The sequence below is a fragment of the Alexandromys fortis genome, unplaced genomic scaffold (genome assembly GCF_014885135.2).
Source record: "Alexandromys fortis isolate MF-2015 unplaced genomic scaffold, M_Fortis_MF-2015_v1.1 scaffold_84, whole genome shotgun sequence".
NCBI classification, from domain to species: domain Eukaryota; kingdom Metazoa; phylum Chordata; class Mammalia; order Rodentia; family Cricetidae; genus Alexandromys; species Alexandromys fortis.
Window position 1 is genome coordinate 1254172 of NW_026068017.1, and position 22733 is coordinate 1276904.

The 22733-nt window shown below is 50.5% G+C and overlaps 2 protein-coding genes and 1 long non-coding RNA gene across 4 annotated transcripts; 1 reads left to right on the top strand and 2 right to left on the bottom strand.

The window, feature by feature from the left end:
- Positions 1-10: 10 nt before the first annotated feature.
- Positions 11-11177, bottom strand: Mybbp1a (MYB binding protein 1a). The gene is made up of 25 exons (XM_050162450.1): positions 11088-11177; positions 10442-10525; positions 10277-10351; positions 10076-10183; positions 9026-9201; positions 8764-8931; positions 8537-8654; positions 7610-7905; positions 7296-7406; positions 6781-6906; positions 6466-6633; positions 6283-6382; positions 4724-4820; positions 4491-4642; positions 4202-4288; positions 3956-4108; positions 3699-3872; positions 3448-3608; positions 2759-3002; positions 2516-2659; positions 2359-2427; positions 1842-1955; positions 1534-1635; positions 802-950; positions 11-696 (listed from the first exon to the last, which is right to left on the bottom strand). The coding sequence occupies exons 1-25, from the start codon at positions 11172-11174 to the stop codon at positions 102-104; spliced, it is 3858 nt and encodes a 1285-aa protein (XP_050018407.1). The 5' UTR covers positions 11175-11177; the 3' UTR covers positions 11-101.
- Positions 9059-10632, top strand: LOC126513882 (uncharacterized). 2 transcript variants are annotated; one of them, XR_007595460.1, is made up of 3 exons: positions 9059-9206; positions 10046-10116; positions 10487-10632. It is a non-coding gene; the product is annotated as an uncharacterized lncRNA (long non-coding RNA). The 2 variants fall into 2 exon arrangements; XR_007595459.1 differs by having other exon boundaries at positions 9065-9206; positions 9967-10116.
- On the bottom strand, positions 11045-17092 carry Ggt6 (gamma-glutamyltransferase 6). The gene is made up of 5 exons (XM_050162455.1): positions 15869-17092; positions 14894-15096; positions 14702-14815; positions 11291-14459; positions 11045-11183 (listed from the first exon to the last, which is right to left on the bottom strand). The coding sequence occupies exons 1-4, from the start codon at positions 16003-16005 to the stop codon at positions 13432-13434; spliced, it is 1482 nt and encodes a 493-aa protein (XP_050018412.1). The 5' UTR covers positions 16006-17092; the 3' UTR covers positions 11045-11183; positions 11291-13431.
- Positions 17093-22733: the final 5641 nt, after the last annotated feature.

The following is a 22733-nucleotide window of genomic DNA, read 5'->3' on the forward strand; positions in this document are numbered from 1 at the left end:
GAGACTGGTGTCATATACCATGGCAATATTTATTAAAATACTGGTGAAAAATAGAAGTCTCTTGGGTTGCTCAAGACAGGGGAAAACAGACCACACCACACTCAAGGTGTCTGCACCTTCTTCCGGGCCACTTTCCTTTTCTTGACCCCACTCTGGAACAGGCTGGGGCTCCTGTTAACCAGAGACAGCCTTGCCCTTTTTCGTGGCAGGGAAGACTGGGGGGTCTTTCTCAAGACATCCTTTGTGGGAAGAGCCTTCTGGTAATGTTTTTTGCCTTCAGGCTCTATGGGGGACACAGGAGTGGTTCCATTCACCTGTGACAGCTTCTCTTTTTTCTTCTGTAGTTTTGGGGTCTTAGCAGGGGTGCTGGGGCTTAGGGTGGGGTTGTTGGGAGCTGGACTCTTGGTGACAGGTGTCCCATTCACCTGGGATGGGGTGTTGGCCTTCCCTCTCTTCCTTTTCTTCTTGCCTGTGCTGGGGGGCTGGTCTGTACCACCAGCAGCGGGTGTGGCATCTGCCATCACTACATCCTGCCCTGATGCAGCAGCATCCTTTTCTGGTGTGGCATCCTTAGATTTAAGTTTCTTTCGTTTCTTGGTCTCAGGCAAGAATCCCTTTTTCTTCCGTTTCATGCTAATAGGGCTCTGGGAGTCGCTAGGAATATCCCTGGCATTCTTCTTTTCTGACTTGGGACGCCTGTAAAGAAGTAGTAAAACACAAAGTGAGAGAGTACAATACTGACGGCACTGAGGGCATCTTCAGTCCCATTCCCAGGGTGTGGGTTCCTCTCCCAGAACATACTGGACTCCTAGCATCCTCATGGCCTGCCAGTAGAGGTCGTAGAGGCGGTTGGAACCAGAGGAGTGATTCCCCTGCTTCAAGTTTTGCTGCAGCTTCTGCTGCTTGCTCTGCAGCATGCCCAAGAGAGAGGTGAGGTCCACAGACAGCTTCTGCAGAGGAAAAGCAGGCTGGAGTAGTAGTGGTGACATGGCTTTTTGTCAGCTTTTGGGTCTTCCACCTGCTCCTGGAACCTTAGCCACTCCTGTCTCTAAATTACTAGTCTCTACTGTGGAAAAACAAGGCCCCTAGCATTGTTTCCCTTTCCAAAAACAGGGGCTCAGGTCTGCTTTTTCAGCCTCAGTCCCCTGTAAGGATGGTTCCAGACTAGGGTACCCAGATGTCCATTTCCAGTGGCATCCTGGCCTCTACCCTGATAAGCCCATGAGTAACTCTTACCCCTCCCTGCCTGGAAACCTGGCCTCCTTCCAAACTGCTGCCCGCCTGGGACCAACTCTAGCTCTTCTCACTATCACTATGTATCACTTTTCAGTTTTCTGACGCAATGTGACAGCGTCTCACCCCTAGTCTGCCAGCTCTAGATGCGGCCCTCTACCTCGAAGTCAATCACTTCTACCAGTCACACTGTAGTCTTTGAAAAGGCCAGATTCTCTCCCTGGAAGGAAGGACCACTGCCACAGTCTTGGTGTGATGTCCATTCCATCTGGGGCACTGACTTTTGGGCAGCTGCCTTACCTCATGATTGACTGTCCTGAAGAGACTGTTCAGCAGCTCCAAGGTGGACAGCTCCCTCTGGTGCTCCCCCTTGCTCTGTGCCTCCCCGAGTGTGTGCAGTGTCTAAGGAGGAAGGTCAACACTGAGGCACTCCTAAGAACTGCCCAAGGCCTTTCTGCATGCCTCTCATAGCAGTGGCCCAGAGGGAGGAAATGTCTCTGGGGACTAGTTAGCTTGTACAACCCACTCTAGAACCTCAAGTTCCAAGCAATCTGGTTTCCAGAAACCTGGGGGTGAATTCATGGGTGGGAGCCTCACAGCTGTGTTACCTGGGTGACCTTTTCCAAGACCTGGCCAATCAGCTGCTCCCACTCAGGATCCTCAAAACATACTCTTAGCTCCCGGGCAGATAGGGTCTTCTGGAGCAGTGTGCATGCCTGGGCCTGCATCAAGGAGAATGTAGCCAGCAAGAGCCCCAACATGCCCAGTAAAGGCTCAGAGGCTGCCTGTACTGGGCCTTACAGTCATCAGCTCCTCTCTCATATGGGTAAAGGGCTGCTGAGATCTGAAGAGGCAATGACTCCAACCTCATGCTGGGACTGTCTCTTGCCTTACTGGCTTAATGCTGTCTCCCTCAAGCCTGCCTGACAACCCTGGCATCTAAGCAGACAGGGTGACTTCTCATATAGGTATCAGCAATGCTGGAGGCCTTGGGCCAGACAGCAAGGCTCCTGAAGTTCCTCTGTGCCCACCATATGTTGCAGCGTAAGAATAGCCAAGGTCAGTGAAGCAGGTCTCTTAGGCCTCAGTGAGAAGGTTGCACAGGTGATTCAGACAGACCCTTACCTGATGGCGGGGTCGCAATGGGCCAGCCACATGCTGGAGCAGGATGGGGAGCAGGTTCTTACAGATCACCTAGGGATTGAGGGAGGACAGGGACCCTTAGCTGGGTTCTGGGACAGGCAGGGGTCCAAAGAGGAGGGCTGGCTCCACCTGCACTTACCGGATACCGGGAGAAAAGGCTGAGGAACATGGGGACAGTGAGGGGGCTGTTACGCTTGGTCAGAAGAGATTCCAGTGCTGCCGAGTATACCCGGGTCACAAAGTTCAAGTCCAAGCAATTGGCAGTCTGAGCCTGATGAGAAAGCTGGGGTGAGACAGGGAGCAAGGCATAAAAGACTGACGAGTCCTGGCCAAGAGTTGGTTTAAGTTTTCTGGAAACTGCCCAGACTGGCTCCTGGCTCACCTCTGGGTCCTTGGGTTCAGGCTTGGTGTCGGCTCCCTGTAGCATCTGACCATCCTGGTGCTTCTTAGCAGTGTTGCCCTTGAGGACTCGCAGTAGATACAGAGAGGCGTTAAAGCAGTAAAGGGCCACAGAGGTGTCAGTCTGACTGCCAGCACGCTGTACAAGGCGCTCCACCTGGGCATGCAGAGCCTCTGCACAGGGCCCCACCTCGTGGCAGTAGTGGCGGGCACGGCATAGATGGTGCCTGTGGGTGGGGCAAACTGGTCAAAAGATGCCCTTGACCTTGCGCTGCCATGCACAGCAAGAAGAGCCCTAGGTACCACTGCATAGATTAAAACACTGACTTTTAGAGACAAGGCAGGGACTTGACCCAGGGGCCGAACACCTCTCTTGACTGTACCTATTTTGTGGGACAGTGGCCTCAGACTGTAAATCAAGCCTAAGGCCAATGTGTGCTTAGGGACAGAGTGGTGGGTGGGGGGGAGGACAAAACAGTGTCTGAACACATAGCATGATCTGGACTAGCATAGAGACAGTCCTAACCTCCTGTCAGAATTCCAGAGTATTTTAACACTGATGGCTGGGATAGGACCAGAGCTTCAGGACCCCTGCTCTAGGCATAGGGAGCATGAAGGAAATGGAAGAAAAGTCAATTAGGGTCATGTGTTAGCCAGGGCATGTGCACTCACATGAAGATGCGGGCGGTCTTGTGCAGGAGGTCCTGCTCCTGCTTGCTGGAGCCTTTGCTGCGCATGTTGTGTTGGATTATGCTCAGCAATGGCTCAAGTAGTTCCAGGACCAGGGGGTGCTCAGGCTGCTTGGTCACCAGCACTTCAATCAGGTCTAGTACCTGTGGCCAGAGGACTGGGAATGAGACCATGCAGGAGCACAGGGGAGGCAGGAACAGCTCAGGGTGTCTGGCAGTCACTTGCACACTCACCCGGATTTGGAAGTCCCGTCGGAGCTTCTTCTCCTTCTGCACCTTGTTCTTTTCCTCTTGCCGGGCCTGAATATGCAACTTCTGCTCTGCAAATAGGCTGGACAGGTTCTGGTCCAGGGCCATCATAGCCTCATCTCCAAGCTCCTCCTCTTCATCCTCACTGTCTACTCCACCCTGAGGTACAGAAACACAGCCTAAGCACAGGTGCCTGGCCTTAGGTAGGTAGACAAACCCTTACTCCCCTGGCTCCTGCTCACCAGTGCATTCCCAGCTTGCAACACTTCCATCAGCCGCTGACGAAAGCCTGGCTGCACATCCTTATCACGGTCTTCCTCTTCACTCTCTGCTCCATCATCGCTATCCATGTCACTATCTGAGTTTTTATCGTCCTCACTATCTGAGCCTTCATCCTATAGGTGAGGCAGGTAAATCATACCTTCTCAGTGATACCATGTGATTTATCTCCAGTCAGTCACCCTACCTTGCACCTCACTGGTAAGTACCTCTCCATGTTCCAGCTGCTTCTCACTGGTATCATCAGTGACCACCACGTTGTCATCCTCATCCTCATTTGTCTCAGGGATAAGCACCTGAGGAGAAGTCCCAGAATACAATTGCATTTGCTGCCCCAACTGCCTACCTTCCTCAGGTGACTCCTGTAGCCTCTTCTATCTTGACCAAAGGCCCCCACCACCCCAGGGAGGAAAACAGAAGATGGGAAGATGTCACACATCCCCAGTATATCTCAGTGGACCCATCTTACAATCTTATTTCTCCAAGGCCCCAACTCACAGCCAGGATTAGCTGCAGACCACGTGGCGTAAGGTGGGAACAGATGTGGCCAAATACATTCCGGACCACCTGACGCATCAAGTTGCTGGGTTGAGCAAGCAGGGACAGCAAGATCTCCACCATCACATCCACCCATACTGGTTCCTGGGAAGCTACAAGCAGGAAAGCAGATTTAGGCTGAGCAGGACACAGATAGCCTGGTTGCCCAGCCTGCCCCAGGAGTAATGATGCACCTTTGGCCCTAGAGCGTGATCGACGGGGATTCTGTTCCATACTTTTCTTGATGCAGGTCTGGATGTCACCCAGGACATCACAACTCTCTGTAGGGGACTGTGGGCAGGATAAGGCAGAAGTCAGAAAGGAACTGGAACCAGAGTCCTCAGGTAAGCCAGACACCAGCCTTTCTTGGCCAATCACTCTTACCATTCAGACTGGGCACCTAAGAGCCACCCAAGAACCTTTTCACACCTTGTACAGTTAGACACACCCAGAGTCCACACTCCCCATCAACACTCACAGTCAAGACTGACAGACACACCCAGAGCCACAGGACCAGAATAGGCTAATCTCACACTGCTGGGCTATCCTTGCACTTCTGGTTTTAGTTATATACTTGAAAACCATTGGGCTTTTTGCTTTATGAGACAGGGTTTCTCTTGTGTAGCCCTAGCTGCCCTAGAACTAGCTCTGTAGACCAGGCTGTCCTCAAACTCACTGAGATCCGCCTGCCCCTGCCTCCTGTACTGGGATTAAAGGCGTGGTTCTGATTTTAATTAGATTTAAGTGCATCTTGCTGGGAATAACCTGTATACCCAGAAAGCAGTCTTTTGTTTGATAATGCTATGGGCAGAGAGGAAGGAGTCCATGCCTAAGCCAGTGGTCTCTATCTCCCTGGCTTTGAGAACTGGGAGGTGCCTGCCCTCTGGGCTGTGCCTTTTCTCCCTGGGTTTGATAAACCCAAACTGCAATTTCTTCTGCCAGTCAAATTCAGAGATGCAGGGGTCTGGAAACCACAGGCTTGCCGCTAACAAGACCTGCAGCAGTTTTGATAAAAGAGCATCAGGGGCCTGGTGAGATACCCTGAGAGGACAACAGCACCTGTTTCCAAACCTGACAACCCTCACGGCAGGAGAACCAAACCCCTAAGTTGTCCTCTGATCTCCACATGTGCACTATGGCACATAACACCACACAAAACAAATTTTAAAATGTTAAAAAAAAATATCAAAGCTTCTTATAAGAAAAATGGGGGCGGGGGAGAGGAGGTTCTTGAGGGCCCAGGACTGCAGAATATGATACACTGGGAAACTGTGGCAGGCCACAGAGCCTTTGCTGGGGACATTACCAGCCTCAGGCATGATTGTCCCTTACTTTGGGGTGAGGGGAAGCCCTCAGAGTTATACATAGAAGCCTGGAACCTGTTTCTAAATGACTATTAAATGACAAGTGTTCTGTGTCAGACTGTGGCCTCCCTCCTGCAGGGGGCAGCACTTTCTTTTATATCTATCACTTCCAATGAGTATCTAGGGACTCTTAAAATCTCAGCCACTGGAGGTGTGGCTCAAAGCAGGCTACTCTGCTTCTGGCACCTGGCATATGCATAGAAGCCCTACATGGAATGCTGGGATGCTGGCTAGGGCCCATGTGGATAGAGTGGCTTTTCCCCTTGAGCTGTAACTTTTATGTAGGACTGGGTTATGGTAAGGGAATCCACCGTCACCCTCCATCTCCATTGCCTTCAAAGCCTCTCAGTAGGGGTGGCCCCATGCCCCTTCTCTGCAGACCACAATACCTTGAAGAGGTGGAGGCCCACCAAAAGCAGCAAGTGCTGGAAGGCAATGGACCTGGTTTCTGAAGACTGGGCCTCAAGTTCCTTCAAAGTACTCATCATCCTGGGGAGAGGACAAGGCATGTTTACAGGCACCACTGATGGACAGGGTACCCTCCTCCACCCCCAGAAACCCCAGGCCCATACTGGTCCCAGGCCTGGCGCTGCTGTGTTGTGAAGGGTGTCACCAGGGTCACATTGCGGCTGTGGTTCAACAGCATGTCTGCAAACTGCACCAGGCGGTAAGTCCAGGGCTTCCCGCTTTCATTCAAGTCTGGAGACTGCCTAAACTTCACACTGAGGGTCTGCAGCAGGCTGGGAATGGAGAAGGAAAGGTTCACAACATACCCAGCCTCCCTGCCAACCCTGGGGCTCAGTCTCCAGGCCCTCCAGGCTCTCTAAACTTGCTCACAGCTCAGAGAAGAAACAAGTGTCTCCATCTGCTGAGTGGCACAGACTTACCTGAAGAAGGAACTAATGATGACACTTCGGTTCCGGTTGTCCAAGGGAAAGGAGAAGTGTTGCTTTGTCTCTGGGATCTGGGGGGTGGCCTTCTTTGTCTTAAAGAAGGCGTGGAACAAGCAAAACCTAGGAGCACAACCAGCATTGATTGGCATGGCTAGACTCCCCTCAGTTGCACCATGTAAGGGTCACTTCTCTGGTGTGACCCTCTGAATACAAGTGGATGACCCGATTTGGAGCAGCAGAATAAGAGCTGCTCCTGACTTGTAGATACTGATGGGCAAAGACTGCCTGTAAAATTCATAGGTCAAGCCTGAACTTTTGGGGTCCCACAGTTCTACACTTTCTGGGTCTCTTTCCATGACTGGCTCAAGTACCCTGGTGATTCCTTTGGGTCCATTCCCTAACAACTTAACCTGAAAGCTTCTGGCTCCAAGGGTGCCCCCAAACATGGACCAGGCAAAGAGCCTAGTTCCATGGCCATGCCACCCACAGGGGGCTAGCTCCTTACACACCTGGCTACTTGATCAACCACAGCATCATCCTTCTCCAGGTGCAGATGGTCCACAAGGCTGACCAGGCGGTGGATGATCCACTTCCGGAGCCGTAACACACATCGCTCTGGCCTGGGAGCATGAGCAGGTCACATAAGTCAAACACGACAATAAAAATAGGGTGCTCCTTTGCTCCACTGTGGCAGGACCACCCATACTCTGCCCTGACCTCCAAATACCAATCAGGAAACTCCCAGGCTACCTTCAAGAACTAACTTTCCTCCCTCCCCACTCAGGGGTTTGGGTTCTCAATGTTCCTGACACCCGCTACTCACACATTGACTGAGGCATCCTGTGCTCTCTTCTGGTTGGTAGTGCTGAAGTCAACCAAGGAGTCCAGGTCTGGCTGGAGGAACATGTCCCGCAACCAGGCCACATAGCTTTGCAGGGCTTCACTACTTAAAAACCGTGTGACATGCCAGAAGGTAGGCATGACAGGGAGACCTTGGTTGGTGATGGATGTGAAGGCCACCATCATAGCAAACTGTCGTTTGGGGTCATCCTGGCACCCCTCTAGGAAGATACTCACATATTTACTTATCTCTGGCACAAACTTGAACAGGTTTTGGGGCTACAAGAGATGAGCATGAGGTTGGGTTACCAATGTGAAGTGGCCAACATTTCCACCTTCCTCCCTCTCCCTTTCTAGGTTAAACCCTGGGCTAGAATGCCCCGAGTTCACAGTAGGGCCAGTGTTGCCACAGCTCCACCAAGGTCTCTCTAATCTTTGACCCCTCAAATTCCTACAATCCCAGCTCAAGAAGGTCCCCAATCTGGCTCAAAGACTGAGGACAAGATGCTTCCCTAGTTCAATGCGGCATGAGGGGAAGCAGGGCCCAAATCCTGATAGATCAGTATCTAGTTGTGTCAGTGTGATTCAAAACCCACCGATTTTCATGTGATCACCACCAGGTTACTTCTTTTCTTACGACAACCCTTTGTACTGGGCCCCTGCTATCACTGTCTTATGGATGGCAGGCACAAAAATACAGAATACACTGGGAATAACTGTTCTCATCAATGGCCCTAGAAGAGCCAGACAGATGACTGGTTGGGCCCGCTAGAGAGTGGGCCTCAGGACAAAAGGGCCTGACCACTGGCCAAACTCTTCTATAGTCCCCAGTCCTGTCACACATCTTCAGAGGAAGAACCCACTGTCTGGCCCTTTTGGGCATTGCTGAACTTCAAGGGATGACACCTACCTTAGAAATGACCGCGTGCTCCCCAAAATGGCGGATCAAGTCTCCCCGCATCACCAGCTGCAGCTGCTCTTCTGACAGCAGTGGCAGGGATGCACCCAGCAGGCGGAAACACATGTAGCTAAGAAGGGGCGGGGCAGAGCCTGGTCAGAGACCCTGTTCTTTGTGGTGGGCTTCAGAACACATCCCACCCAGACTGGAGCAGAGGTTAGTTAGTGTCTTGCACACACCTGGTTGACCAGCTTAGCTTCTTCAGCAGCTCCTGCTCCACAACCTCCTTCCAAAACAGTGTGAATTTGTTCTCCTTAAGTGATAGGCGGAGGAGGCTCAGAGACACGTCTGGCAGCTTTTGCTCCTTCCTTACGGACTTGGCTGCCATCTTCAGCACCTTCACTAGACTACAGAGTGCAGATGGGGCTCAGCAACACTGTCTAGAAGTCTGGGGTTCAGGACACCCCCCCCAAGGAGAGCCCACCCACTCTCTCCTCAAACCTGGGGATATTCTCTTCTGAGAACAGGTCAACTGAGCCCACCAGTGACTCAAGCTTCGCTGGCACCCTCTGCTTAGCCAAGAGGAAGAGCTCCAGGTACTTAGGGGAGCTGAGGATCACTCTCAAGTCATCCTTGAGGACCTTTGGCAGGATCTCCTCGAACACGGACTCTGGGACCTGTGGTGAGAGCATAGGTGGAGAGGGCGGCCCTCCTAGCACCTCCGTTTCTCCCTCCGGGTCTCGCTCTACCCCATGGGCTTTTGATACAGCTCCAGTTAGCCAACTTGTTAATTGTCAGACCTGTAAGAAAGTGCTGGCTACCCATCCCCAGCATCCTAGATGGCTAACTGGCCTGGGGGCTACATTTAAAATTATTCCTTTTGTGTTTTAGAGGACCAGCCTGATTTTTATACACGGAGCCCTATATGAGGGGCTGCAACTTAAATTCTGGTTCTCTGTTTGTGCAGAAAGGCCCAAACAGGGATGAGCTAGTGGCAAATGATTCTAAATGTGAACCTGCCTCGGTCTCCCAAGTAGACAGCATAGCTATGGCAAATGTATTCAGATTGCCTTCTACATATTCAAGTGCCGACAAACACTGTTCCAGATCTCAGAAACCTGAGAGCTATGGAGCATCTGAAGTGCCTAACTGAATGGAGACACACTGCGAACCAGAAAGACAGGCAAATTTTAAGATATTTGGTGACATGGGGCTAGAGAGATGGTTCATAACTGCTGAGTTATGAGCACCGCCTGGTCTTCAGAAGGCCCCGAGTTCAATTCCTAGCAACCACATGGTGGCTCGCAACCATCTGTAATGAGATCGGGTGCCCTCTTCTGGCCTGCAGGCCCACATGAAGGCAGAACAGTGTACACAGAATAAACAAAACTTTAAGATGTTTGCTGACAAAAAAATAAATGAATCTAAAACTATCTTCACAGCTCTTTCCACCAGCTGCATGGTTAAGCCATCTGTCTTAATGGTCTCGTGTGCTAACTGAAATCTTCTCAACGTTCCCAGAACCATACAACACAACCTGTGATCCCATACCTTGGAGAGGATGTCCACCAGGACCTTCATTGGCTGGCCTTGTAAGTGGTTGTTGTGATGGGAGAGGATATTCAGCAATCTCACTGACTTCATCAGGGCCTCCTGGTCCTAGTACCCACAGAAAACATAGTATGAACAGGGCACACTCCTGTCTGTTCCCCACCAACCCGAACCCTTGCCTCCTGTACCCAACACTCTTACCTCCACCAGGCGGCCTGACTGAAAGAGAGCTAGCACCCCAAACAGGTTTGCAAAGAGAGCAGGTCTCAGCATCGCCTAGAGGAAGATGGCAAACACGGGTGAAGAGGGTCCATGACCCCACCCATGCCTGTTCAGGCGGGGGCCGGTATGTCTGGGACCACTCACCTTGTTTGCTGTTTGCAGATTGTATTTTTCCTGTATCTGAGTCAGGATGCTGCATAAAGGAATGTCTTCAAAAGACTGTAACAGCTGCCAGCAAAACCGAAAGGAGCTCAGAGGAGTGACCCAGGGGAGCCACGCTAGACCAAGCCAACTCCCCTTCTTCAATTCAGCTTTCCCTCTACGTAATCCTGGTCACTCCTCCCATCTCTCACCACAAGTGCTACGGGATAACCCACTGCTTTCATGGGACCAAATCCTACACTGAGCCCCATCTCCACCAGGGCTTCTGAAGGCTTCGACTGCTCATCTATCCCTCCTGAAAAACCCATCTCAGCCACACATCCTAAGCCGAGCTGCCTTGAGGTTGACCCTACAGGTTAGTGTTCACTGCTGCTCTTTGTTGTACGCACTTCTGAGCGGCCTGCCATTAGTTAAGTTCCTAACCTAGAGAGGAGTCCCCAGCCTTGCATAAGTCAACTTCAAAGTTCACTGCTTCCAATAACTAGCTAATACGCCTACTAAACATGTATCAGATAGAAAACTTCAGAATCCTCTCGGATTTCTCCTTACCCAGCGGCTGCGGTGCCCCCTAACCTTACACCCATCTTTTGACCAGCGTAGTTGCGCCCTTGCCAGCGCGCCACCTCACCTGTGCCAGCGCCAGACTATAGCAAGGCCGAGCGGCTTCTCGGCCCATCCCAAGTCCAGTGACCAGGCGCTTCAGGGCGTACTTCATCTCCGAACCCTGCGGAACCAAAAGTATCCTTCGTGTTCAACAGTGACCTGGGAGCCCGCCCCTGCCCCCCCTTGCATCTAGAGCCGCGACTGAGTGTGCAGGCCCCGCCATCATACACTCGGCCTTGTGCGCAAGTACTCCAGCAACTTCTCGGTGGCCTGGAGCCGCGTTTCCTGCTCCGGCTTCGCGATGTCCCAGAAGAAGTCCAAGAACTCGCGGCTGTGCTACAGTAGGTCGCGGCGGTCATCTTGCACCGCTTCTGCGGGAGGCGCAGGCTCAGCTTTCGTGGGACTCCTCATCTCCGCCATGCTGCACGAAACACGTGGGCTCGGAAGACGGTCTCTTCCAGGTCAGGCCCCGGCGCGTGCGCACTGGGACGGCCGGCTGGGGGCGGAGCCTGGAGGTCCGGAGTGGTTGGGAGTGGTGGGGCGGGACGTCGTACCTTTCCGGTCTGGTCGAGGGTGGAGCCGCGTCTGGTGCTCACTCGCGCGTGTGGGGTGACTGCTACTTTGATCCCTTTCTTTATACTGGAGGCGTTTCGGACGGCCCGCGGCACAAGTCCACTGAAAAGTAGCGACACGGTCTCCTTCCAGACTTCCATCTACCCGCGAGCCTTTCCGACACCCGTGCGTCAGCTATTCCCCGCCTACTGTGTGCTCGGGGACAAAGCCACGGCTTCCGAGGACTTTCTAGTTGAAGAACAAGTAGCAAAATCCATTTAAAACGATAATTATCATGAAAATAAGGACTGTAGGGAGCAGAGCCCTTTAAATGCTAAAATATGTCAAAACACCTGTTAAAAGCCTTGGAAATTAAAATTCAGTAGATCCTAAGATGCTGTTTAAGAGTAGTCACTGGACGCCGGGCGGTGGTGGCGCACGCCTTTAATCCCAGAACTCAGGAGACAGAAGCAGGCGGACCTCTGTGAGTTCAAGGCTAACCTGGTCTACAAGAGCTAGTTCCAGAGCTAGCTCCAAAACTACAGAGAAACCCTGTCTCGAAAAACAAACAAAAGCCGGGCGGTGGTGGCGCACACCTTTGATCCCAGAACTCAGGAGTCAGAGGCAGGCGGATCTCTGTGAGTTCAAGGCCAGCCTGGTCTACAAGAGCTAGTTCCAGGACAGGAACCAAAAGCTTCGGAGAAACCCTGTCTCGAAAATCCAAAAAAAGAAAAACAAACAAAAAAAATAAAAATATAAGGGCTGGGGAGATGCTGATTGCTTAACTTCCTACTCTTGCCAAGGACCTAAGTTCAGTTCTGAGCACCCATGTAGCAACTCACAGCTGTAACCCCAGTTCCAGGGATCCAGAGCCCTCTTCTGGCCTCCTCAAATGCAAGATGTGTGTGGTTCACGTACACATATGTAGTCAAAATACTCACATAAAGTAAAAGCATCTTTTTTTTTTTAAAAAATAAAAAATTAAAACCCTCAAAACATTAAACCAAAATTGTCTTTTACTTTGTCAGGTAGGGGAAGTGCTACTGGATGTCCTTGCCCTTGGCCTGAGGAACTATTTCTAGGGGGTTGTAGCCCGGAGATTGCAACCCTAAAGGGAAGCTCACAGGCAATCCAGTTCCAGGCCTTTGTTATCAGCAGTGTTCCCTACTCACTTGCCCAACTCTTCTCTACTCTGCCATCTGTCCTACCTGTGAAACTAAGATTTACCTTGCACAGATAGAACCCCAGGACGCAGAAGGTGGGTGGAGCAGGGGAAAGCTGAAAGACACCAGTCCAGGCGCCACCTGTGTCTGGTGTTCTTGTCATCTGTGTTGCACATGGCGGATGCCTTGGCATCAGAGATCTCATGGGATAATGAAAAAGTTAACCCAAAAGCAGGGATGGCACTTGGACCCTGGGAGATTTGGACTTTATTAGCTTCCATTGCAACTGATAAAGATCAGCAGGGCATGGTCCAGTGGAAGACGGCGCTGCCCGTACTGCCCAAAGACTAGGCTCTCAACCTTCCACTGACTTTCCTGAAGCTGAGCTGCACTCAGTCTCTTTTTCATCATCCTCTAGGTCCTGATATGATAGAAAACCCAGCAATTCCATCAGTGTGGATACCAGGAAACACGGTGGGACTAACTAGCCCTGGAGGACAGAGCTAGAGCCAGGTGACAGAACATGATGAACGGCGGGCTGATGGCAGCGAACACATCACAGATACGTTCTCTGTCTGCACTCATTGCTGCTAGGCCTCTGTTTTGGCCCTCAGGTTCCAGATAGCTTTGCCCTTTCCATACTCCGTCCCTCTGTTAATACCCCTGGAAGGGGCAGCAGCCACTGGGGACACTGGAGACATGGGCATGTTCTGCATGGACTGCCACTTGGAGTAGGCTCCCTTGGCCACAAACTCCAGGGCTTTCTGTGGGTCTTTGTTGAGCTTGATGCTGGGTTTGAGGTGTTGCCAGATGATTGAGCAAGGTGCAAGTGATGGCCTTGGTCCCTCTGGGCATCCCTGAAGCCACTAGCCCCAACATATCGGATTCCATGTCATCCAGGGTGCCACGGAGAATGAGTGGGCAGGCCCAGGCACTAGGTGCCGATCTGGCTACCAGGTTGCTGAGCAGAACCCCGGTGCTTGGGGACAGGTGTCCAGAACCAAAGGAGCTGTTGATTGAGGAGGTTAGGAGGAGCATAGAACCACTGCTGTCCACGGTGGCCACGGCGCTACTCCCTGAGGTCATGGCAGTTTGCTGGAGAGACAGACAGGAAGTAGGGCTGGGTGTCCTGGAGTGAAGGGCCGACTCCAGCAGTTCCAGAAGTTCTGGGCCAGCTGAGGGACCGGGAGTAGTGAAGAGGACACCCTGCGGCATGGAAAGCTGCAGTGCGGGCTCTAAGGAGGGCATGGGCTGAGCAGGAGGCTCCCCGAGCTCCAGGTCTTTGACCAGCAAACTCAGCAAGGCATCCCCAACAAGATCAGAGCTAGAGGCCAGGGCTGCCTGGTGCAGCACAGCTGCCAGTTTGGGGTTGGTAGCTCGAGCCCCAAGACTCAGTGGAGCCCCGTTGGTATGGCAGAAGAGTGGACAAAGTCCCTTGGTGCCCTGGGCTGCTAGTGCACTTGCCAGGGGCGCATCTACCTCAAAGCCCTCTTGAGCCAGCTTGGTGGGCTTGGCCAACAGCTGTGGCCAGGTCAGGCGGCCAAAGTGTGTGTGAAGCAAATGAAGGGCAGGCAGAGCTGTGGGCAGCCCCAGGCCCGGGGCCAGGGTTTGCACTGGGCCTGCTGTCAGGGCAGTTGAGTTTCCTGAGGAGCTGTTGTAGAAGAGGCCCCAGAACATGCCACCTGTTGGGAGACAAAGAGACCACACAGGGGTCAGAGGCACTGACCAGGGCTGGGGTCAGGATCCTCTGGCAGTCCCAGGTGGAGAAACAGGAGTTACTGACCAGGTTGGGGGGTCAAAGGTTACCCAAGAGTAGGGTTGGTGCTCAGATCTTGTGTTCTTCTCACTAGCTAGTCTTGAGGTAATGGCCACTGACTAGGTCCCAGGTTGGAGTCTCTGTCCCGGGCCCACCGATCACACTGACCTAGCCCTGTTGCATGAGGATGTACCACCGCCAGACACAAAGCTGCTCCAACTCCAGCATCCACGACATTCCCCCCAGCGACAAGCAGCTCTTGGCCCAGCTGAGAACACGTGGCTGCAGTAAGGAAAGGTCTATGGGTGATGGGCAGGTGGCCTGGACCATTGACCCCCTAGCCCCTTCCCCAGCACTGACCTGCAGGGCTGATAATGGCTCCATGGTGGTACACACCAGGGTGATGGGAGTGTCTGCTGGCTGGAGGGGCCACAGAGCCCAAGTTTTCTTTTGGACTGTCCCTACTGTGCAGCTGCCTCAGAGCCAGGGAGCTGCTAACAGCTAGCAGAAGCAGACTTGCCAGCAGGCGGGCCCAGGCTCCTGGCAGCCCACCAACCTTGTTCCTGCAGAAAGGGGAGTCCTGAGCCAGGGATAGAGTGGAGGGCACCCAAGAACCCTGAGAGGACCCAAGGAATGCTTCCCAAAAGGTTTGATTTTTTCAAGAGTATAAACTGGCTAAGGAGAGAGAGAGAGAGACAGAAACAGAGAGAGGCAGAGACAGAGAGAGGGAGACCCTGAGAGGACCCAAGGAATGCTTCCCAAAAGGTTTGATTTTTTCAAGAGTATAAACTGGCTAAGGAGAGAGAGAGAGAGACAGAAACAGAGAGAGGCAGAGACAGAGAGAGGGAGAAAATTCCAGGTCCGGGGCACTGCGAAGACACAGAGGTAGGAAAAATCTGGAGAAACTGAGGCTGGCTTCGAGAGAGTATCTACAGAAGAGTTGGTAGAGGCAGAGGCCAGTCAGTCAGAGGGAGGCCTGGAAGGGGCTTGGCATACAGGAGAGAGGAGGCCAAGCAGCAGGGCTCAGCCAGATGTAGCCAGGTCCCAACCTGCCTAGCTGGTGCTGTGGCATGGGGGTAGGGTGAGGCCGGCAAAGCTGAAACAGGATAGGGACTGGCTTGGTACAAGTGTCCCTTCAGATACATAGACCTTTGATTGACTGGCTCAATCCCAAGTTGGGTCTGCCGCCTAGAGTCCCTTTTCCCCACTCATCTAGAAAGTCCCTGGAGCTCAGCCACTGTGGGGTTGCCTGACCCAGCTTAGGGGCTCCAGAGAGAGGAGCTTGCCAGCCTTCCAGCCTGAGTTATGGGGTTCCCAGGCCCCTTGGTGACTCACCGGGGGGTATTTTGGGATCTCCTTAGGGAGAGGACCAGTGGCTCTGCTATTTCTTCCTCTTCCTCCTCCTCCGACTCCGTGCCAGGCTCCCAGAGCTGCAGCTTGTGGTAGAGCACAGGCCCTGTTGTGGCCTCCATAGCCTGGGCTGCTTCAGGTCCCTGCCGAGAACCCTGACAGTGGAGACTGCCAGGGAGGGAGGCAAGCAGGCTGTGATTGTGGCTGGGTGGCCTTGGGAAAGGGAGGTGGTGAAAGAGAGAACAGGTCTGGGCAGGGCGGGGCTGGGCCGGGGAGGCTGCAATGAGCCTGCCTCATTAGGACATCAGGTTCTCCTAAAGGTTCCCCAAACAACTGCCACACAGGGTCACAGTTTATCCAAGTCTAGGATGAGCCCAATACTATAGCCATAGACCATGGGGTGTAGTGGGAAGAGTCCCCTCTTAACCTTTGAGATCTCTAACTTACCTAGATCTCTAGGGACTGTGATCGTGTTTAGAACTAGGATTCAAGGGTGGTTTGGGTGGTGGCTTAGCAACACCAACCAGGTTATATTGTCAGGGGTGTGGCTTCCAGGTAGGGTCATGGTCCAGTCTTGTGCTGCGAGTTCTTGAGAGGACTCTTTTGAAGGCCACCCTGGATATGTCATATGGCTCCTGTCCAGCAGGTGGCATCAGAGACATCTGTGGGGAAACTGTCTGGAAAACGTGGTTCCAATTCTTTCTCCCCATTCACACCAAGGATGTGTTCCAGGGCCAAGCAGTGCTATCCACAACAGTCCCTCACTGGAAACTGCTCAAATACCCACTATCAGGAAATATACCACTCAGGAAAATGAGCCACAAAAACCACTATTCAGGCAATGGGGTGTCAGTAGCAAAATGAACAAGATACAGTCATGTGTAATATTGTTCCTGAGTCAGAAGGAACATGGTGAGTGAGAGGCCAGGCAGGGAAGGGCATACATTGTGTGTCTTATGCAAGACTCAAAACCAGGCAGGACCGGTTAGCTTTCAGAGTCAGAATGTGATAGGGCCTTATGGGAAGCTAGAGATGTCTGTTTTTCCTTCCTTCCTTCCTTCCTTCCTTCCTTCCTTCCTTCCTTCCTTCCTTCCTTCCTTCCTTCCTCCCTCCCTCCCTCCCTCCCTCCCTCCCTCCCTCCCTCTCTCCCTCCCTTCTTTCTTTTTTCTGAGATAAGGTCTACATAGCCCTGGCAGTACCAAAACTCACTTTGTAGACAAGCCTGGCCCCTAACTCACAGAGATCCACCTTCCTCTGCCACCACACCTGGATGTCTTATCCTTTAAAACAAACAAGCAAAACTATTGCTAATGTTTAGTAAATTAAAAGGTTTTTGGGTTTTTGTTTGTTTGTTTGAGGACAACTTGTGGGAGGTGACCAAATTTAAGCGGTGGGGTCAGGCTTGACAATGAGCTACATCTCAGAGGTTTCGTTTTTTTGAATTTTTTTTTTTTTTTTTTTTGAGACAGGGTATCACTTAGCCCAGGCTTCCCTCAGCTGGGGGAGGATGGCCTTGAATTTCCAGTCCTCCTGCTTTTACCTTCTCAATGCTAGGATTATGGGCACTCATTACCATGCCTGACTTAATTAATTACAAGTTTAATATCAAAATGTAAGTGGCTCAATTTTTATGTCATAAAAAAGCAGGTTCGTTAGAGAAGGAGCCTGGAGTTTTCTGTTAGACAGCCATTATTTTTATTTGTTACAGTGTTTTGTTTTTTGTTTTTGTTTTTGGAGACAGGGTTTCTCTGTAGCTTTGGGGCTTGTCCTGGAATTAGCTCCTGCAGACCAGGCTGGCCTTGAACTCACAGAGACCTGCCTGCCTCTGTCTCCCAAGCACTGGGATTAAAGGCAATGTGCCACCACCGCCCAATCTGTTACAGTGTTTTCTGACATTATAAAATCAACACTCTCCCACATGGTGCCCACTAAGCTGCTATTCCTACACACTGTCTATACAAGATTCATCAAAGGATCAAGTCCTGCAACATTCCTTGAACATATCCGCTGTCACTGAACTTCGTGGACAGCTTTTCTTCCTTCCTTTCTTTCTTTCTTTCTTTCTTTCTTTCTTTCTTTCTTTCTTTCTTTCTTTCTTCCCTTCCTTTGTTCCTTCGTTCCTTCCTTTGTTCCTTCCACCATGCCCAGCTAAGCATAAATTTTTTTTTTTTAATCTTAGGGGCTAAAGCAATGGCTCAGCAGTTAAGAGCACTTGCTGCTCTTGTAGATGACTTGGGTTTGAGTCCCAGTACCTAAATGGTGGCTCACAACGGCCCATAACTTCATTTCCAGGAAATCTGATGTCTTCTTTTACCTCACTGGGCACCAGGCATGCACTGCACATGGTGCACATACATACATGCAGACAAAACACTAATATACATTTAAAAAGTCTTTTTAAAAAAGATGTACAGTCCCATATACCTGTAATCGGAGCTCTCAGAAGGTCCTGGCAAGAGAATTATAAGATCAAAGCTAGCCTTGGTTACTTAGTGAGACTCTGTGTTAAGAAAAAAACAAGGGTCTCAGTGGTTAAAAGCGGCCAAGAACATAACGTGCTCTTGCAGAGAACCTGAGTTCCATTGCCAGCACCCACATCGGGCATCTCATAACTGCCTACAACTCTAGCTCTAGGGGATCAAACACCCTCTTCTCTCCTCTTTGGGCTTCTGAGGATACCTGTACCTACTTGAACCCATATGTACATACACAGATACACAAATACACATAATTAAAATAAAAAGAAAGTAAACTCAGAAAGCCAAGCATGGTAGCATAGACATACAATCCCTTCATTGAACTCTGGATGGCAATAGGATCAAGAGTTCAAGGCCAGCCTGGGCTGTCTAAGGCAAAGTCTCAAACAAAACAACAACAAACTAACTAAAACAAGTAGGGATGTAAACAAGAGGCAGAGGAGGTTTTGCTTCTCATGGGCAAGGCCTTGAGTTCTGTCCTGAGTTTTAGAAAAAAGTGTTTTTCCTGTGTTTTCAGACATGCCTGTCATTCCAACATTCAGGAAGATGGAATAGGAAGGTTGTGAGCTCAGGCAGTCTGGGCTACGTAGTAATATCTTTTCTCAAATCTCCCCAAACAGCCAGCTGCGGTGGCGCAAGCCTTTGATCCCAGCACTCAGGAGGCAGAGGCAGAGAAATGTCTGTGAGTTTGAGGCCTACCTGGTCTACATAGTGAGTTCCAGGACAGCCAGGGCTATTAGAGAGATCTGTCAGTAGGCTCAGAAGTTAAGAGCACTTGCTGCTCTTGTAGAGAAACTGGGTTCAGTTCCTAGCACCCAGATGGTGGCTCACAACCACCTGTAACTCCTGAGAGGTTATGCTCAGGTATACACATGGTGCACATAGGCACATAAAGGTAAAATAGTCATGCACATAAAACAGTCTTTTAAAAGAGGTATACAAGCAGTGTATGCATGCGTGGCAATTTGTTTTCCTTTGTTTTGAGACAGGGACTAACTTTGTAGCAAGGAACTCACTGTGTGGCCCACAGTAGCCTGAGATTTGCTATCTTCCTGACTCAGTATGCTGAGTACTGGGATTATAGATGCGAACTACCATACCCGGCAATTGAAAGACAGTCTTTCAAAATTTCATACATACAAATATATATATACACATATGGGAGGTGGAGGCAGTGTTGTAGCACTGTTTGATCCTGGCTGGGGTCATTGAGAATTTCAAGATGGCAGCAAAGACGTTGTCCTATCCTGACCATGCTTGTTTCCTGAAGGTGTGTGTTAGACCCGTACAGGATGGACGTTGCAATCCAGTAAGGAGGTGTTAGGACTAATTGAGTCCTGGCCTTCAGCTGCTCTTCCCTGCTAGAGCCATCTAATTGAAGAAACTAAAAGCTGTGCTTTGCCTAGAGGATCAGAGGATGGGATTTTCACCTGTTGGCCTCCATGGTGCTATTAAAGAAGGGCTTTTGAACCAGCGATTGGAGGTCCGTGTGTTGGTCTGTCTCTGCACATTTCCTCAACCTCCAGCCCCTTGCCCAAACAAAGCTCGCAAACTGGATTCTAGTGCATAGAGCACAGACGGGGGGTGGGGGGGTGGGGGGGTGGGGTGCAAAACGCAACAAGGAGGCATAAAATTGCCAGTTTCTCTCCTTTATATTTCTAAAGCAGAAGGGATGGACCCCACTGCACCCATGAGTCTCTCCCAGCAGTACCTAGTTCTTCATTCATTGTTGAAGATTTATTTTTATAGACAGTACGTGGAAGGAGTTAGAGGGACAAAAGGGGAAATGATGTGATTATATCATAATCTCAAAAATTAAAAAGTTGGGGGCTGGAGAAATGTCTCAACGGTTAAGAGCCCTGACAGCTCTCCCAGAGGAACCGGGTTCAATTCCCAGCACCCACATGGAAGCTCACAGCTATCTGTAACTCCAGGATCCAACATCCTCACAGACATACATACAGGCAAAGCACCAGTAAAACAAAAAATTAAAAAGTTATATAAAAAGAATTATTTTAATATGTGTGTGTTTACCCAAAGAAGGCTAAAAGATGGCATGGAGTTGTAGATGATGTCAGCCACGTGCGGGTGCTGGGAACTGAACTTGGTGCTCTGAACTGCTGAACCATCTCCAGCTTTGCTATCTTTGCGGGGACTGGGGGCTCAGTGCATGGTTTCTCTGGGTAGCCCTGGCTGTCCTGGAACTTGCTCTGTAGATCAGGCTGGGTTTGAACTCAGAGATCGACCTGCCTGTCTCCCAAGTGCTGGGATTAAAGCGCCTGGCTTCCAACCTTGCTTTTAGCTCTTATCCAAAGCTTCCAGGTTGCCTTTTCCTCTCCTTTTCACTTCCGTCTTTATTATTGTATGTATATGCACATGCACACGTGGGGAGCTGCACATGACAGCATGCGTGTGGAAGTCAGAGACAGCTTTGACCAGTCTCCTTTCATATTAACATGGATTCTGGGGGTTGAACTCAGATCTTCAGGTATACACTGGAGGTGTATATCTTATCCAACTATTTATTTACTTAAGCTTTTTATTATTTTGCTTTATGTTTATGTCTCTGTGTGTATATACACATGTAGGTGCAGGTGCCTGAGGAAGCCAGAGGTGTCAGATTATCCTGGAGCTGGAGTTATAGGTGGTTAGGAGCCACCCATCCTGGGTGATGGGAACTGACCTAGGGTCCTCTGTAAGAAGTAAGTTTTTTTACCACCGAGCCATCTGTCAAATCCTTTATTGTTTTTTTTTTTTCTTTTTCTTTTTTGGTTTTTCGAGACAGGGTTTCTCTGTAGTTTTGGAGCCTGTTCTGGACCTAGCTCTTGTAGACCAGGCTGGCTCGAACTTAAAGAGATCCACCCGCCTCTGCCTCCCTAGTGCTGGGATTAAAGGCATGCGCCACCACTGCCCGTTTTTTTTTTTTTTAAACACATTTATCTTTATTCTTTATGTATTGTGTTTTGCCTGCATGCATGTCTGTATGATGATGGCAGATTTGGAACTGGAGTTACAGTTGTGAGCTGCTATGTGGGTGTTGGGAATTGAACTCAGGTCCTCTGAAAGAACAGCCAGTGTTCTTAACCACAGAGCCATTTATCCAGCCCCTCCTTTGTTCTTTTGAGAAAGGATCTCACTACCACAGCATAGGCTGGCCTTGAACTTGTGATGCTCTTGCATCAGCTTCCTGAGGGCTGGGTTTGTTATAGGTGTGCCCTACCACCTCAAATCTTCCTGTCTTTTCCATCCGAATTGTGGAAGCAGCTGGTTGTTGGGCTTTGACTGCCTCCTCTTTGGTCTCCTCCCTGACAGCAACAAGGCCAATCTGCCTGCAAGAATGATTGAGAGGTGACATTTCTAGAAATTGGGACACTAACCCACATGAGAATCGACCACAAGGTGGCAGTGGCACACAGTGAGGCTTGGTTTGGGTGGAAGGTGGACCTGCCTGCCCAAGAGAAGAACCTCCCAGAGGAAGCACTTCAGGGCCACCACCTAGAAAGTGAAGAGAAGAAGGGAAGAGAGAGGAACCAGAAAGGGGACTTACATGTGTGGGTGAAGAGAAGAAAGAACTTGAGGGCAGCAGTGCCCTTGGCTCTCTAGAACCGTTGTGCGGTCAGAACAGTACATTTTGTGGGGTGTATATTTACCACAATAAAACAAGCCAAAAAAAAAAAAAAAAAAAAAAACAAGGAAAATAAAAAACTTAAAGACAACAGGCCAAGAAACATCCCAAATTTCCCCAAACTTATGATTACTTAAAGTTAAAGAAAAAAAGAAAAAAGTATTTTTTGCAACTCCTTGTTCTGTTTGAGCAGGCAGCAGGTAATAGTGTAGAACTTTAAGACAATTCTGAAGCCTTTTCTGACAACTCTCAGTACTTCCCCTCCTCTCCTGGGAACCAAGGACATAACAGCTATGCAGGCAAGTCCTGAGATGTTGGGAACTTTCCATCTCCCTGAATAGGGGCAAGATAACCCTTAGGTGTTGACTCAGTTACTGATGTTTTGACTTAGTCCCTGGAAAGAGGCAAAGTGACCCTCAGAAGTTTCCCTTTACCTCATCTGATCTGGCAACCACTCTCCAGTCAATTATTGGTAATAGCCTTTTTGAATAAGCCAATCATAATAGTTAAAGAACCCCCAGACACCCCTTCCTTCTGTGGTTTTTTCCTTTAAAAATAGCCTGTACCAGACATTCAGGGTCTTCTAGCCTCCCGACTGCTGGAAGACCCTGTCATGACAGAATTAATAAAATCCTCATCAGCTGTGATGAGAGATGGTCTCTTGGGACGACTCCTCCTCGGTGTTTAGGCACTAGGGTCCAACAATAGAAAGTGTGTGTGTGTGTGTGTCTGAGAGAGAGAGAGAGAG

Bases quoted from the DNA above. Each gene is read 5' to 3' on its own strand.
- Ggt6 (XM_050162455.1), bottom strand. From the start codon at position 16,005: ATGGAGGCCACAACAGGGCCTGTGCTCTACCACAAGCTGCAGCTCTGG. The intron at 14,816-14,893 runs GTCAGTGCTGGG...TCCTTACTGCAG, and splicing joins AGCCATTATCAGCCCTGCAG to CCACGTGTTCTCAGCTGGGC. The intron at 14,460-14,701 runs GTCAGTGTGATC...GTCTCCCAACAG, and splicing joins TCCTCATGCAACAGGGCTAG to GTGGCATGTTCTGGGGCCTC.
- Mybbp1a (XM_050162450.1), bottom strand. From the start codon at position 11,174: ATGAAGTACGCCCTGAAGCGCCTGGTCACTGGACTTGGGATGGGCCGA. The intron at 7,906-8,536 runs GTAGGTGTCATC...CATCTCTTGTAG, and splicing joins AGCACGCGGTCATTTCTAAG to CCCCAAAACCTGTTCAAGTT. The intron at 4,109-4,201 runs GTACTTACCAGT...CCTCACCTATAG, and splicing joins AGCAGCTGGAACATGGAGAG to GATGAAGGCTCAGATAGTGA.